The sequence below is a fragment of the Lutra lutra genome, chromosome 11 (assembly GCF_902655055.1).
Source record: "Lutra lutra chromosome 11, mLutLut1.2, whole genome shotgun sequence".
In the NCBI taxonomy this organism is placed as follows: Eukaryota; Metazoa; Chordata; class Mammalia; order Carnivora; family Mustelidae; genus Lutra; species Lutra lutra.
The window spans coordinates 64,168,741-64,186,163 of NC_062288.1; the positions used below are offsets into that span (position 1 = coordinate 64,168,741).

The window sequence follows — 17,423 nt, forward strand, 5'->3', positions numbered from 1 at the left end:
CATTACTAAAGTGTAGCGATAGTCAATTCCCCCTGCCTATCACATTTTTGGCCCATTTCCACATTAAAGGAGTGTAGGCCAAATTCATGCATTCAGCATATAGTCATTAAATGTAAGGTAGCTCAGTAAGAGATACAAAAGTTTTAGTAAGATAAACATCTTAAACTCAAGGCACATGTTCTCTAACATGGATTGTAATACAGGAGCCCAAATAAGTAAAACATAGCTCAGACATCCAGATAAAATATAAGAGGAATATAAGAGACTTGTGATTACCTCTGCTGGGGCCAAAAGAGGAAAAGCCAACTGAGCTAGGCTCTCAAAGAGTAGCAGGATTTGTTTATGCTGAGATCATGAGCCAAAGTGCAGGGTCTAATGTAGGAAAAAGATAAATAGCTCTGTCTGGAACGCTACTGTATGTGGTGGAGAGAGAGAGAGAGAGAATAGAGAGTTGTGTGTATGAAGTATGGGAAGAGATTTGGACCAGATCATGAGAAGTTAAGAACAACATCCTAAGGAGCTGTCAACTCCTTACCTACTTAAGGAGATACAACTTAAAAGATGTATCAACATTTTTAGAAAAGCAAACCCCAAGGTAAAAATTATGCAATGTAATGGAATGATAGTTAAACACACACACACATACACACACACACACACGCACACACACACATCCACACCATTTTTTGGCTTGTTTTCCTTCTCAGTCTCTTTGTGGGTTGACTACAGTGCTACTTACTTCCAAAGAAGACACCCTAGAGAGTTCTGGGACCCAGGTAACAACAATTTATATGGTAGGACATTCCTACATCACTTGTCTTCATTTTGGTTAAAAAAAGACAACTCAAGCCAAAAAAGTTTAGATTGACTGAATTTTAGATATCAGAGAAAAATTGCAATGCTAATCATGCAATGTAAGCAAAGGTCATGCCGATGTATTAGGCTGAACCAAATGAAACTGCCAATGTTGGGCTATTCAACATACAAAAACACAGCAATTTCATATGTTCCATCCTAACAGCAATAACACTATACGACAGCAGATTAATCAGCACTTTGAGGCAGGCTTCACCTGCTGTCGCATGCTAGATGAGGACAGTTAAGCTGAACAAGAGGTTTATTAATTGTGACACAAAGCTATTTGCATGCTAAGTCATGTTCTGGTTTATAGACTCAAATGAAAAGAAAACTAGGAAGAAAGGAAGAAAAAAAGACAAGAGAAAAGGAAGAATGACAACAAAACAACAGAAAGAGAAGATATAAGGTGATCATGGGGGGAGCTGTCCTCTTTAAAAGAGGAGAAATTGTGATTTTTCTTTTTAGGATTTTCCCACTGTGAATATGGAAAACAGAGACAATTTTTTCCTCACATACAAATGCTACTTACATAGTTAAAACACTCACTAACATAGGAAATCAACATTTATTGAGTGCTTACTATGTGCTATTAGGCACTTAACATACTTTTTGATTAAATTATGAATAAGAAGATTTCACTTATAAGATGAATAGGGTCTGAAATCCAATGTATGCTATGGTAACTGTAGTTTATAACACTCTATTGTGTAACTGAAATTTGCTGAGAGAGAACTTAAATGTTCTCCACCCCCACCACCTCCCCCACCAAAAAAAGGGTAAATACGTGAGGTGATGGATATGTTAACTGGATGGGGAAGGTGATTCACAATGTATATCAAATCTCAAATCATCGCATTGTACACTTTAAATATCTCACAATTTTGTCAACTGTATCTCAAGAAAGCTGGGAAAAATATGAATAAAACAAGAGTTGGGTGGTTTCACGCAATTTCTTAAAGGTGAGATTATTACCCTCATTCAAGGGTATCACAGCTCTTATGGACTAAATTAACATCTGAAGCAAGTTCTGACTCCAAGGCCTATGTTTTTCCATCCTCATTCTAATGTCTATAATGCAATGAGCTCTACTGTTATATAAGAAGTTTTTTATTTCTTTAATTTAAACATTTGTCATTTTAATTTGGAAGCTTAAAACATCTCATGCTGTATAATTTAAATGTGGTATTGCTGAGCAAGGAAAATTTAGCACAAAAAGGAATGGGATAACCATTTTATATGCTGAGAAAGACTCCAATATAAATTATATTTCATGCAAAAAATTTTTCTAAGGTAAGCTAAAGTCCAATTCAAATATTTGAGGTTCTATTGTGTATCAAACACTGTGAAGAAAGACCTGCGTAAAGTTACAGTCCCATAATTGATGATCTGGTTAGAGACAGAGGTAAAAGTGGTGAAGATTCACCATTGATAAATGGAACTGGAAATACTCAAATACCCACCATTTTCACATGTACAGCAGAATCTTGATTAGGCATTTCTTGGTTATCCAATCTTCTGGATTTCCCCAGGTGATGTCACAGTAAAAGAGAGAGAAAAAAAGTACACGTGACATACATATATTTCAGGCTGTTCTTGTAGGTTAATGACATAGTAAGGTGGTACTTTTGGTTTGACTTAAATACCAAGTTACTGACCGCACCTTTTCATCTTTCCTAAGAAGCTCAGCAGAGATTTTTCTCTATCTTACAAAGGTTGGGGTTAAAAATTTTGTATGAAAAATTTGCAGCTCCCCTATAAGAACTTACATAGTGTTAATAAGATTTGAATAGTTAAAGTTTATATTTGCAAGAAAATGCCTTATTACAAGAATATTTTATCAACATTTTCTCTATATATAAGGATGAAGTTTGTGGGAATATTATGCATTACTATTACTGAATCAATGAAGGAAGATATGAATTGAACATAAGGAGAAATGTAATATACAAAAGTCAAGTTTATTCTTCAATTTTCTCATATTAAACTCTAATTTTGTGACATGAGGCAACTACTATCTGAGTTAGTGTCTGACCCAGAATAAGTATGTGATAGTGTTAACTAAATGATAATTTTACAGGTTTGGGTGGAATTTATACATATCAATTTGTTAAATTAAAAGAAGTAGTTTTTATAATCTCTCTCTCTTTTTAAGAGTTTATTTACTTGACAGAGAGAGAGAGAGAGATATCACAAGTAGGCAGAGAGATAGGCAGAGAGAGGGGGGAAGCAGGCTCCCTGCTCAGCAGAGCCTAATGTGGGGCTCGATCCCAGGACCCTGAGATCCTGACCTGAGAAAACGGCAGAGGTTTAACCCACTGGGCAACCCAGGCGCCCCTATAATATCTCTTAATAAAATAAAATACCTCTTATCATTATTCTTTTTTTTCAATTTTTTCATTATCAATCTTAGAGAAAATTACTTTTGTTCCTCAACGACTTTACTTTTACACTAGGTAAGTAAAAATTTTTAACAAAAGCAGTACTTTAAAAGGGCAAATTTATCAAAAGGGAAAAAATCGGACTTTTTCTTAAAAGTTGGACATTATAGGGGCGATTAAGTTGATTAAGCAACTGACCCTTGGTTTCAACTCAGGTTGGGATCTAGGATTGTGAGATTGAACCCCTCAATGGGCTCTGTGCTCAGTGTGGAGTCTGCATAAGACTCTTCCTGTTTTCTCCCTCTCTAAAATAAATAATCTTCAAAAAAGTTAGACATTGTATCTGTGCTCTTTATAATTAAAATGTATTGTAGCAGATACATAAAATTTTCTCAATTCTAAAATTCATTCCTCCCCCTTCCATTTTTAAATACATAAAATTTGGAAGTGTCTTATGAAGCAGTATTCTCCCTCCCCTTTCAGAAAAGCCATTAGTAAATAAATGGTCTTATACTTGATGGCATCTTCGAGCTGAGTAAACATTATTTCCAAATAGTAAAATGCCATCAATTTTTCACATCCAAAAAATAATACAGTATTTGCAGAAGTATCTATTTATCTTTCTATACACTCTATAACTCATAAATGTTTTGATCACTACCCCCCAAATGTAACTGTAATGGTAGTTTGGGGGTTAGTAATCTTTAGATGATTATAGTCAAACTGAAGTAACCCTTCCTTTCTGTCAGTCCTTGATCTAAAAAAAGGAGATGCCACAGAAGTTACCTGTTAAATCTCTTTCTTCATTTATAGAAAACAAAGCATACAATATGCTTATGGTTTTCCTTTGATGTTTAATATCTGAACAGGGGTCTATATTTTTCAGAAAGCACAATTTTAAATAAAACCATTTTATTAGCTTGAAAAAGAGGAAGGAGAATGTGGAAAAGTACTGTAGAGTTTACAAAGCATTTGAAAAGCCCAAAGGAACACGGAATTCAAGCAGTGCAGAATTCATTTTAATATCTAGGAATCTCAGATCTTCTTGTCACATAGAGCCAGGCAGCCCAATTCCTATTCCCCCATCACTAAGTTTGGCTCATTTACGTTTAGTAAGAAAAGATAAGAGGGAAAAAAAACTGTGTCAGGAAGTAAAAAAGTAATTGTCTTTCTCATGGTTGGTCTCTACACATTTTATTTAAACAAAAGACAAAAACAAAGAGTCTTCAGAAATTTGATTAATTTTAGGACATTATTTTTGAAAGGTAAACCTACTAGTTCATGGATACTATACAAATTTCAACTGTCTTATGAAGCAGTATTCTCCAGTCCTCACTGGCAATCTGACCAGAATGTATCCTTGTTCAGAGATAATACCACATAAAGTGAAACTGTGTCCTAATGTAAAAAATCACCCCATTGTCTCTATTATTACAAAAGCGTCAAGAGTAAAGCATAAATGCCAGCATTCTGGCACTATTCTAAGGAAGGCACTGAAAATTAGGGCAGGGTATTTTTAAACCAATCAGCTTGTAAACCTATACTTGGTATATAATGTTCTGGCTCACTTCACCAGCAGTCATCTGTTGCAGATGCTTCAAGAGAAGAGCTGTTGGAAAAACACATCAAGTGTAGAAGACACGTTCAAAAATAGAAAATACTAGCCTGGAAGTATGAACCCTCTTCATAGAAAGTTTTGAAGTTTTCAAGTCTTTTGAATTTTAAATGTTGTCTGGAAAGTGTGGAAATTGGAAAATAATTACTCTGTGTGCTTTCACTATGAGGTTAAGGTCTCTGCTCTAATTGTGTTCATTACACAGAATGTATAGGACAAAGCTAAAGACTGAAGCAAGAGGTAAGAACTTCGCTGGAATAGCACAAACTTGATAACTGAAAAGTTTTCGTGATTGTGGTATTTCCTTCTAAGATCATTAACTTTACCTTGAAAAGATAGTGACAAATCAATGACTGAAAATTTCTATGTCTACATGAAAAAATTTTACTTGCCTTTATATAAGTTTTAAATTATCTGAATGTAAACTGAATATTTTTAAAGGCCCACTCGACTCTGTCTTATGGGAAAGTGAAAAAATTGAGTTAATCAATATCATTGGCTTAAAAAGTTGTGATTCTGTTTCAGTTATACTCGCTGAAACATTTACACAACACAAAAATAAACTAATGAAGTTTTGAACGGTAAACTGTATACTACTTACATAGGAAAAGGCAAGTATTAACTATAATATGGACAGGGTAATAGTAAGAGTGTTAAACTTCTGAACAAATCCATTTTTGCTGCACTTTTCCAACAACCTGTATTGCTTTTCCTAAACTTACTTACATTTTTAATAATGGCACTTTCTTAGGGTGATTGGCACAAGAAAAATAAGTTTGTTATTTTGGTAGCACTGTACATCAGTTTCTTGGAGCATTTAAATAATTCTTCCTAATTAGATTTTCAAGGCAGCAGTGAAAAAAATATACAAACTGGAAAGTGAAACTTTCTCGATACAGACATGAGACAAAAATGAAACTGAATATTCTTAGGTCTTTCCTGAGCCTGCTGGGGGAAAGAGAAAACAAACTGAGGTGTGAGGGGAAGAGAAGGAGACAGAAGAAAGGAAAAATAGATTTCAAAGGCTACTGTTTTAAAAATTGGCAATTTATACCAATTTTCTCAAATAGTAAACCTTGGCTTTTCAGTTAGAATTTTATGGATACTTAAGAAAATACATAATTACGGAGCTTGGAATTTATTCATATATGATCCCCAGCCCCATGACCCTAACATAGCATTTTTCAAGCTGAGTAAACCAAGGCACATGGAAATTGAGTAATTTATACTGATTACCCTTAGCGCACTCTGAGTTCTGTCCTTGAAATTGTCCTAGAACAAGAGCATAGGTGGTAAGCAGTATCCAGAGATGCAGGGGCTTGGATATAGACTGCCAATAAAAACCAAGTAAACTGCTTTAAGAAATGGTCCACTGCATTAACTAATTCTCCTGATTAAAAAAAAAAAAAAAAAAAAAGACACAAAAAGAAAACAAATACCAAAACTATAAAAAATAAGGCAAATTCAATTATTTAAAACTAAGTTAGCCACAACGTTCTAAGGTTTTATAGCAATATATGCTTGAACCTTAATTTTCAAAATACAATTTGTTGTAAACCTTAGAGACTGTAATCCAGCTTTTATCAATTCATAAAACATTACCAGTATAATCCTATTCCATAAGATCTTAGATAAAATAAGTACAAAATAAAAGTTCATCATCTTTATACTAGGCATAATATATGGTTCCTAGACCTAGGGATACAAAGCATGTGGTAATCAGCAAAACTAAGTCATAGAGTAACTAAATGAACAACAAAATTGGATCTTACAGTGCTTTTCTTTTTCCTTTGAAAAGAGATTTCTGAGGATACTTTGCTTTTTCTCAACATTTACATGTGAAACAAGAAGCTCTTGAAATTAGATGCTTTAAATTGTAATTTAGGAGACCCAGGACATTGCAAAGTTTTACATAGTTATATCTTTGCAAACTGTAAAGTTTTACATTATACTGCTTTACTCTATTTTTATTCCCTTAATCTGTATTTTTAAGTACCTATAATTTCAACAAGATCCTGAACCAAAAAGAGTCAAACAAAGTAATTAACCCAGAGAAACTTATTTGTTTACATGAACTGTACACACTTACCCTGAAGGTAACCGGACAAGCTACGCCAGTGAAAGAAAATTCTTCCTGTCTGAGAAGTACTAATATAGCACAAGGTGCAACCGAGGGCGGTTCCAAAAGCCTTGGCTAAGCTCTATGCAAAAATGGTCTTGTGACGCATTACTACACAGTGCTTTATTATGCTTCGGGTGACACTTGCTAGCTCTGAGCTAGTCACCAGCCAGTCTACAGAAAATGATCAATTGAGATAATGTGACAGTTCAGAGAAGGTAAAACTATTAGAGCTGGCAACTTGCACTGTGAAGAAAAACGGAACCTCCATATTAACACTTAAAAATACTCCCTCATCCTGTTTTTTGGCTGTCAGTGTACTTGTGGTATGTGCATTTTTCCGTATGAATATTATATTTCAATAAAAAGTAAAAAAAAAAAAGTAGGTCGTGGTTGCTAGGGGCTGGGGGAGAGGAGAATAGGGAGCCACTGCTCAATGGGTACAAAGTTTCAATTTGGAAAATAAAGAGTTCTGGAGATGGATGGTGGTGACGGTTGCACAATGTCAGTGTACTCAAGGCCACAAACCATACACTTAAAAATAGTTAAAATGGCAAATTTTATGTTGTGTGTATTTTTAAAAGGTTACCTCATTTAAGACACATGAGAAAAGACATGATGCATATTAAGTGTGGTCACTAGAATGTTCAGAACCTTTACTGCAGGGCACTGGGATTTAAATGATTTTTATGTTTTTCTTCATATCGCCTACACTGTAGATTTTATTTGCTGTAAATTTTATTTGCTAAAACAACTGTAAATTTTATTTGCTAAAAAAACCTGAAACAAACAATGAAAACTACTTTTTAAGGTTAAAAATTTGAAAAAAAAAGTTACTTTCCCGTTGCAAATAAAAACAGTCAAACTGTTATGAAGAAAAATATTTTTAACTTTTAAAGAGAACCAGTCTTGCTTTTAACCTGAGTAGCAGGATTGCAATATGCTAATATCATATGTCAGGGCTGATAGATAAGTTATGCTATGGGCCCTCTGGGAAGCTTTATCATTAGGAACATGAGGAAGCTACACTTTCGTAAATAAACTTTTATATCTGCCTTCTCTCTGCTATGCTCAAGAGAAATCAAACCCACACAGCATTTCAGTAATCAAACTTTGTGAAGTAGTATGCTCTATTAAAAACAATGCAAAAAATGTTTAATGATTCTTTAAAAGGCCACTAACAAATTACCCAAACTTGGTATCTACCAAAGGTTAAAAATTTGGCACTATCTTATTTTAATAAAATGGAAGATTTACAACATAACATTCTTCTACGAGGAAAATCTTTTATACTTTACTATAGGAGGCTCAAGGTCTAGCAGGTGATCCTTTTTGAAAATACTCCTGTATTATGTATGAATATGATGACTTAACTGTCCTGTAATATATTAATATAGGTAGCAATGATAAGAATTTTAAAGATATCACTTAGAAAGATGACTCAAGATAAGTCATTCTCAAGAACAACAAAGGAGGGGTGCCTGGGTGGCTCAGTGGGTTGAGCCTCTGCCTTCGGCTCAGGTCATGACCTCAGGGCCCTGGATCGAGCCCTGCCTTAGGCTCTCGGCTCAGCGGGGAGCCTGCTTCTCCCCCTCTCTCTGCCTGCCTCTCTGCTTACTTGTGATTTCTCTCTCCATCAAATAAATAAATGAAATCCTAAAAAAAAAAAAAAAAAAAAAAGAACAAAAAAAGGATGCTGGAGTAAGAGTTCTTACTATTAAAAGCTTCAGGGGTGCCTGGGTGGCTCAGTGGGTTAAAGCCTCTGCTTTCTGCTCCGGTCATGATCCCGGGGTCCTAGGATAGAGCCCTGCATCAGGCTCTCTCTCAGCTCTCTCTGCATCATCTCTCTCAGCAGGGAGGCTGCTCCCTATACCCCACCTGCCTCTTTGCCTACTAGTGATCTCTGTCAAATAAATAAATAAACTCTTTAAAAAAAGAAAAAGCTTCAGAAATATACATTCCCCTTGACACACCAATTTTATGTCCTAAGGATTTTAACCTAAGGAAATAAGGCAGTACACAAAGATTTAGTTGCAAAGATATATACTATAGACTTCTATAGACTTTTTTTTTTTTTTAAGTAGGCTCCACGCCCAGAGTGGAGCCTAACACAGAGCTCAAACTCATGACCCTGAGATCAAGACCTGAGCTGAGATCAAGAGTGGGATGCTCAACAACCGAGCCACCAAGGCACCCCATAGACTTGTTTTATAATACTGGGAAACAGTAATCAACCTAAATGCCCAATATCTAAATGTCCATTAACATAAGAGAGGTGAATACATTGTGGTATACACACAAAATGTAAGATTATACAGTTCCCAAAAATGATTATTATATATAGCTAAAATTTATTGCATGTTTACTATTTGTTAGGTACTTCTAACACTTGACGTACTTCATCTCATATAATACTCATAATCCTAGAAGGTATGTGATATTATTATCCTCATTTTTCAGGTGAAGAAATTAAGGCTATAGCTGAGAAGTGGCAGAAATGGATTCAAACTCAGGTCTGACTTCAGAATCCACATCTGTATATCACTGGACACCAAGGCTCTGTGAGATCGAGATTTACAAATATACTCAGAAGTACATGATCTACGATTGACTGAAAAAGTTATGAGAATATCTACAGCAAGAGTCCAATTTTGGGGCAAAAGTCTTTATACAAGCATAGGAAAGTCTAAAATAAAATACGTAAGACGGTATTAGATGGGAGTAAGGGGTCATTCTTATTTTCTGAGTTTTATAAAATACGTTCCTTGGGAAACAAAAAATGGCTTATTACAAATGTTACAGTAGTAGCATCACCCACGTCCATAATCAGAAAAGAAAATTAAAAAAAAAAAAGTCAGCTAGTCAACATCATGGGTGGATTACTTGAAACAGTATTTCTACACTGGAGACAGAACAAGGAATTCAGCCAATTGGTTCTAAAACAAAACAAAAAAATACAGCATGAAAAGAAAGATGGCTAGTATGTTATCAAGGAGGTAGAGGATGGCTTTGGCTCTGCTAGCATTCTGCTCTGCTAGCCTAAGAAGAGAAGAGAGGAAATAGCGGAGCATTGGTCCCTGCCTACAGGGAACTTTTCCCATAAGATCAATTCTACTCAGTGTGTATAAGCACTTGTGGTGGGATGGGATGCCTGGTGGGCTGTCCCTCCAGGAGGGACTAACATTTTTCAAGCACTTTCCTACCCTGTCAGAATCCCAGAAGCATGCAATGGCCTTTTATATACTATGGGACTGAGGGCACGCTGCCCTAAGATAGCTCACTTTATTTTTTATTTTTATTTTTTAAGATTTTATTTATTTATTTTAGAAAGAGAGAGCACAGGAGCAGGAGTAGGGTGAGAGGGAGAAGAAGCAGCAGACTCTCTGATTGAGGGGCTCAATCCCAGAACCCTGAGATCATGACCTGAGCTGAAGGCAGCCAATTAACCCACTGAGCCATCCAGGCGCCCCAAGATGGCTCACTTTAGCATAAAAATTATTTTGAGTTAAAAGTAAGCAAGACCCAGCAGATTTAGGAAAAGCTCCTTACCCCCACCCTCCCACTCTCTACAACTGCCTAAAAAGAATTTAGATAAATGACCTGCTCCAAGAAGAAAGCTAGCGGCCATAGATAACTGCATTATGCTATGAATTAGGTATAGTCCATGGAGAAGAACCTAGCAAGGCCTCTTTGATCTCATCCTACCATTTCCAAGTGACCTAACAATATTTGTTTACCAAACATTTACTCTTTTTCATTCTTTCTGAGGATTGCATTCCCAGACCCCTATACCATCTTCTCCTTAGTTCAGAATGACATATACCTCATTTTGCCTGATGGTCTTTGGAATTTGTGGATTCCCCATATGTATGCTATTAAGTGTGATTTTTCTCCTGTAAATCTGTCTCGTGTCATTTTGATTCTTATTCTAGCTGGAAGGACCCTGAGGGGACAGGATATTCTTATTCCCTGACAATACGTTTTATTTATTCAGCAAAGCCTTAAGAGAAAGATAATACTTCTCCCCTTATTACTGGTAAGAAACCTAAGGTCTGGAGAAGTTACTTACTACTTATGTGACTTTTTTTCTTATTATATCATGCTGTTCCTAGGCAATAATATACACATTACTTACATGGGAGGGCTAGAAATGTCTGTGAATAAGAATAATGTTTTGAGGAACGCCTGGGTGGCTCAGTTGGTTAAGCAGCTGCCTTTGGCTCAGGTCATGATTCCAGCGTCCTGGGATCGAGTCCCACATCGGGCTCCTTGCTCGGCGGGGAGCCTGCTTCTCCCTCTGCCTCTGCCTGCCATTCTGTCTGCCTGTGCTTGCTCTCTCTCCCTCTCTCTCTGATAAATAAATAAAAAATCTAAAAAAAAAAAAAAAAAAGAATAATGTTTTGAAACTGTGCCAAGAAAAAAGAACAAGGACACAAATATAAGCAAAGTACTGAGTAAAAGAAAATGAATTTTGTTTCAAATAGCTCTAAGATGTTTTTTGTTTTGCTTTTGAAAGGGAATATAAAGGATTTAGAAGTAAGAATTTGTAAAGGGAGGCTCTTTTAGCAGCACAATGATCTGTGATCTCTGGACTCAATGACTGGCCCCTGTTGCCTTGGAGTTTCTTTACTTTTGGTCATAGAAGCAGAAAGCACCCGTAAAGCTCTGAAAGGAAACGCTATACCTACAACTGACACACCAAAGAGCAGAAAAGTTCTCATACAGGACTCAAATCTTTGGAAGGTTTTTCTCTCCTTATAACATCGTTATAACAGGCTGTCTTTATCAATGGAGAAAGAGATATCCATTGTACTTCTGAGGAACGAGTTACAACATTTTAGATACTGTCAATTATTCAATCAACTTGAAAAGCTAAAAATGATCACTTCATATTTTGCCATGAAAAAGTTTCTCAAAATTCCAAAATAATTAAAACAACAAAAAGCCCATAGAAAATAAAATCTATTAGTTTAAACCTTAGTTACTTATTAATTGGTTCATTTAATCGGGGGCAAGGGAAGTAAAGGGAATAAAAATATTACATTAACAGGGCGCTTGGGTGTCTCAGTGGGTTAAAGCCTCTGCCTTCGGCTCAGGTCGTGATCCCAGGGTCCTGGGATAGAGCCCTGCATCAGGCTCTCTGCTTGGCAGGGAGCCTGCTTCCCTTCCTCTCTCTCTGCCTGCCTCTCTGCCTACTTGTGATCTCTGTCTGTGAAATAAATGAATAAAATCTTTAAAAATATATATTACATTAACTAATAGTTGTATGTGAAAGAAATCACTTCATAATTCTATATAAAACCTATACTAAAGATAGTTTATTTCTCAATTATCCAACCTCAGACTTAACTACTAGCTCAGCTTACTACAATCCAATTATTACTTGGCTATGGAATGTATTTTTTAATCCGAACTTGACTGACACCCTAAGAAATTATTCCACACAAAACAATAAAATCATATAAGGAAACCATTCAGTAGGAGGTGAGATGCAATACTTTATAAGGACTCTTGCAAAACTTGTTCCTGCTAATTGTTGTAATTGCTGTATGATATACATAGGAAGATTTTTTTAAACATGCCAAAACATCCATCTAGGCATCTGACTTCTCTTAAAACTTCTCTAAAGAAGGCAACAGTCAACTAACTTTGGCACTATGACTGTTCAAAACAGAACTGAAGAGATGCTACTAATATTTATATGAGTATGATTTTATTTTTATTGTTTTTTAATTTAAATTCAATTAGCCAACATAGAGTACATCATTAGTTTCAGATACAGAGCTCAATAAATTAATTCATCAGTTGCATATAATACCCAGTGCTCATCACATCATGGGCCCTCCTTAATGCCCATCACCCAGTTACTTCTATCCCCCCAACCCAGCTCCCCTCCAGCAACCCCCATTTTATTTCCTATAGTTATATGAATATGATTTTAAATGTTTAAGGAGCAAAAACAGAGATGGAACAACGAATTATTACATTTTGGAGAAATGAATAGGAAGTAAAGATTTTCAGTAAGTCTCTTATCACTTAAAATCATTCCAAAAACTTATCCTATTAAGTGACTGTTAGTGAAGCTGACTGCTGCATTTATGAATTTGTATACATATATGCAAACTGAGGAGAAACTATGGTTCTAATCTCAATGCATTTCTTCAAAACTCTGCAACAATCTAGGATTGAGTAACTTATTTTTCAGAAACTCAAATGAGGATACAAACATAGTTTATATCTTTTTAACTTAAAAAGTAAAAATTCGGGGCGCCTGGGTGGCTCAGTGGGTTAAGCCGCTGCCTTCGGCTCAGGTCCATGATCCCAGGTCCTGGGTTCGAGCCCCGCATCGGGCTTTCTGCTCAGCAGGGAGCCTGCTTCCTCCTCTCTCTCTGCCTGCCTCTCTACTTACTTGTGATTTCTCTCTGTCAAATAAATAAATAAATAAAATCTTTAAAAAAAAAAAAAAGTAAAAATTCTGGGGGGACCTGTGTGGCTCAGTCATTTGGCATCCGCCTTTGGCTCAGGTCATGATCCCAAGGTCCTGGGACTGAGTCCCCTATGAGGCTCCCTGCTTGGTGGGAAGCCTGCTTCTCCCTCTCCTCTTCCCTGTTTCTGTTCCCTCTCTCGCTCTCTCTCTCTCTCTCTCTCTCTGTCAAATAAATAAATAAATAAAATCTTTTTAAAAAAAAGTAATAAATTCTGTAGTTTAAACTCTTTTAGAAGAAATGACATTTATGTTGTAATAGGTAGGTCAAGTTCAAGAAACTCATATGTAAGACAACATCATAAACGAAGGGAGTCTTTCCTAGCTCTCCTCTCAAAAGCAGTATGTTCTAATATTTCAAGACGCTTACACTGAAATTGTTTCCATTTTATTATATCTGGATCTCTGTGTCTGAAATGGAATAAGAAAAAATTGTTTTAATTTTGGACTCCTTCCATATCATACAGTTGGCATTCTGTCTGTTAAAAAGAAACAGCATTGTTTAGGATTGCTATATTGGTATGGGTCACATTAAAAATGGCAAAAATGGTATGCTACTTAAGCTTTTATTATTGGTGTATTATATCCAGTACCTCTAGATGGAGAGTACAAAGACTTAGCTTACTATCCTCTTTTTTCTATGCAGGATAAACTTATTTTTAAAATAGTAAGGTAAATGGGGCACCTGGGTGGCTCTGTCGGTTAAGTGTCTGCTTCGGCTCAGGTCATGATCCCAGGGTCCTGGGACAGAGCCTCACAGAGGCACCCTGCTCAGCAGGGAGCATGCTTCTCCCTCTCCTTCTGCCTCTCCTCCCTGCTCGTGCTCTCTCTCTCTTTCTCTCTCTAATAATTAAATAAAATCTTTAAAAAAAATAGTAAGGTAAGAAAATGATGAAGTAAATTATTTGGAAAGAGATTCAAGTTCATGAACGAATAACCTGTAGCAAAGAATCAGTTGAAACTACTGGAGGATAAGTGCTAACTTGAGTTTTAAAAGTATGTAAATAGAAGAAACCACAAAATACAGTCCTTTTGAAACACCCTTCAATATTAATAAACTCAGTATGTTAAACCAAAGTACTTAATTTAACCTTTGCAAAGTCTTGGTAACATATATTCTGTCCAATGATGGAATGTGTGCTCATCAGAAAAGAATTTACAAAAATAGGTTTATCAGAGAATGGACTTCAAAGTGCTTTTTATGGTCAGGTGTCATGCTGGTGAACTCTATCAAATTTTTAAAGAACAGATGGCCCCATGCTAGATAAACTGTTTAACAGTATATACAAAAAGGTTAAGCTATCCAGTTCCATTTATGAAACTAACTAGTATAAAATCCTGAAACAAAGCCTGGCAAAAATAGTACCAAAAGAAGCATAACCTAAGTTCACTTATGAATATAGATATAAAAGTCCTAAGTAATGAACCAATAACAAACTAAATTCAATAGTACAGATAATCACTGAACATGGGTGAATCAAATATATTATAAAACTCAATTAACAGTCATCACAGAGGAATTTTCTTCTATTTTCTTCTTCATGCTCTTTGGTATTTTCTAAATTTTCTGTAATAAATCTATTATTATACCCAGAAGGAAACAAATAATATTTTTAAAAGGTTACATGTCCCAAGATATAAGAAAGCATAAGTGTATATAATGTTACTATATCTTTTGATAAAATGCACATGGCATTTGTTAAGTCATGTTTATGAAGGTAAAATGAAAATTATCTATTGAGGCAAAATTCCACCTTACTGTGTTTTCTGGAGTAGCCTTCCTCATTCTTTTTCTGGGAGGATAAACTAATGAGTAAGCAACACAAACGAAACAATATGCTATACTCTCTTCCCACTCTGGATACCAAATGAAGTCATAATGTGTAAATGAGGAGTCATATACAAATTAAGCTCTGTAAAACATTATAAAGTATTAGTCCATGGTTTAAAGAAGCCATTTAGGTGGGTGGGGAAAGGGGCTAAAAAGATAAAGGGGATTAAGAAGTACAAACTTCCAGTTATAAAATAAAATCATGGAGATGAAAGGTAGAGCACAGGGAATATGGTCAATCAGACTGTAATAACTTTGTATGGTGACCAACGGTGACTAGAATTTCAAGGCCAGTAACTGCAGAATTGCTGAATCACTATGTTGCACACCTGAAGCTCATGTAACACTGCAGTCAGCTGTATTTCAATAAAAAGCAGCAAGAGCAGCCATGTAAAGATTTGAAAGGAGGGTCATACACAGACTACTCAAAAATGAAAGTGAAAACAAAAAAACAAACCTGGAAAAATATATTCTAACATATTTCCCCCTTTTTTTTAAAAGATTTTTATTTATTTATTTATTTGACACAGAGAGAGAGAGAGAGAGAGGAGAGGAGAGAGAGGAAAGCTAGAGATCACAAGTAGGCAGAGAGGCAGACAGAGAGGAGGGAAGCAGGCTCCCTGCTGAACAGGGAGCCCGATGCGGGGCTCGATCTCAAGACCCTGAGATCATGACCAGAGCCGAAGGCGGAGGCTTGACCCATTGAGCCACCAGACGCCCCTCTAACATATTTCTACAGTTAAAAACACTTTATAAAAGTCCTTGCAAATCAAGAAAAATAACTTAGACAATTCAGAAAAGGAAATAAATGGCCAATTATTTTTAAAAGTTAAATTTTAAAAGTAACAGATACTTTAAAAAAAACCTATCATTTGGCAAAAATGAGGAAAAAAATGACACCTATTGCCAGGAAAACAGGGAGCTAGGTACTTGTATATACTGCTAGTGGAAATGTAAATTGGTAAAACCTTTTCAGAAGGTAACCTGGAAGCACATTCAAAGGCTTTAGATTTGCACACGCCCTTTGACTCAGCATTCCACTTAAACAGTCTTAGACTTGCACAGATGCAACACAAATGTTTACTGACCCATATTTATCATAATGAAAAATGGTGAACAATCTAAATGTTCAACAATCAAGAACTCTGCCTTCAGCTCAGGTCATGATCTCAGGATCCTGGAATGGAGCCCTGACTCTGCTCTGCTCAGCAGGGAGCCTGCTTCTCCCTCTGCCCCTCCCACCCTTGTGTGCTTGCTCTCTCTCTCTCTCTCATAAATAAATAAAAATCTTTAAAAAAAAAAGTGAGTAATCTTATTAAAAACAATGTTACAGTGTGATCTCATGCTGGGAAAAATGATACTTAATAGATATATGCATAGAAAAATAATGGAGTACACTTATTAAAATATGTTTTTTTAAAGGTGGTGAAAATTGCAGATTACTTCTTTTTGTTTATCTAGATTTAGTAATTTTTATCAGCATGTATTGTATCAGAAACAAAAAACAATCAAGGGAAAAACAAAACCTAAAATAGGTAAATGGAAGAAATTCTTTCCTAAAAGTTGTATCGTAATACAGGTAGTCCTTAATTATTCAAACTTCCCTAAAACTGAGTCACATGACTGGAAATCCACATGCATGAGCCCCATGAATAAATTTTTAAAAAATCTATACTGAATCATGTGATCTGTGCTTGCTTTAAGTGTATTAGAAGGGATTCAAAATGAATTGAATGCATGCAGAAACTTTATCCTTTATTAAAAAAACCCATATGATCTCAGCAAAATTAAATTTCAGTAACTGAAAATGATATAACTATATATGCCAAGCTTTTATGTATGGTACTCAGGTCAATTTAACCATCTACAAATTATGATAGCAGGCAGGCATTGATTAGGCCCCAGAGTGCTAGGTACTCAGGTTAAAAACCATTACTCAGGGGCACCAGGGTGGCTTCAACTGGGATTATGATCTCAGGGTCCTGGGATGGAGCCCCATGTTGGGCTCTGTACTCAGCGGGGAGTCTGCTTTTCCCTTTCCCTCTGCTCATGCTCTCACTTTCTCATATAAGGAAATAAAATCTTTAAAAAAAAGACAAAACCTTTGCTCAACATTTGGGATACTGGATATCTCTCCA

At 35.8% G+C, this 17,423-nt stretch overlaps 1 protein-coding gene and 1 long non-coding RNA gene across 4 annotated transcripts in view; one reads left to right on the plus strand and one right to left on the minus strand.

The window, feature by feature from the left end:
• NT5C3A (5'-nucleotidase, cytosolic IIIA) overlaps window positions 1-17,423 on the minus strand; it is a 57,203-nt gene that overhangs the window by 12,904 nt on the left and 26,876 nt on the right. Inside the window, exons 1-2 of one of the 3 annotated variants that reach the window (XM_047695025.1) lie at window positions 6,941-7,021; window positions 2,319-2,373 (exon numbers count right to left, since the gene is read on the minus strand). The exons of 1 other annotated variant lie outside the window; for it this stretch is intronic. In XM_047695025.1, the coding sequence (XP_047550981.1) occupies window positions 2,319-2,354 (36 nt within the window). In that variant the 5' untranslated portion in view covers window positions 2,355-2,373; window positions 6,941-7,021. Of the gene's footprint in view, window positions 1-2,318; window positions 2,374-6,940; window positions 7,022-17,423 lie in introns of those variants that run through there. One more of the 3 variants, XM_047695026.1, reaches the window with a different exon arrangement.
• Window positions 4,795-9,684, plus strand: LOC125080872 (uncharacterized). Its single transcript, XR_007121520.1, has 2 exons — window positions 4,795-5,091; window positions 9,431-9,684. It is a non-coding gene; the product is annotated as an uncharacterized LOC125080872 (long non-coding RNA).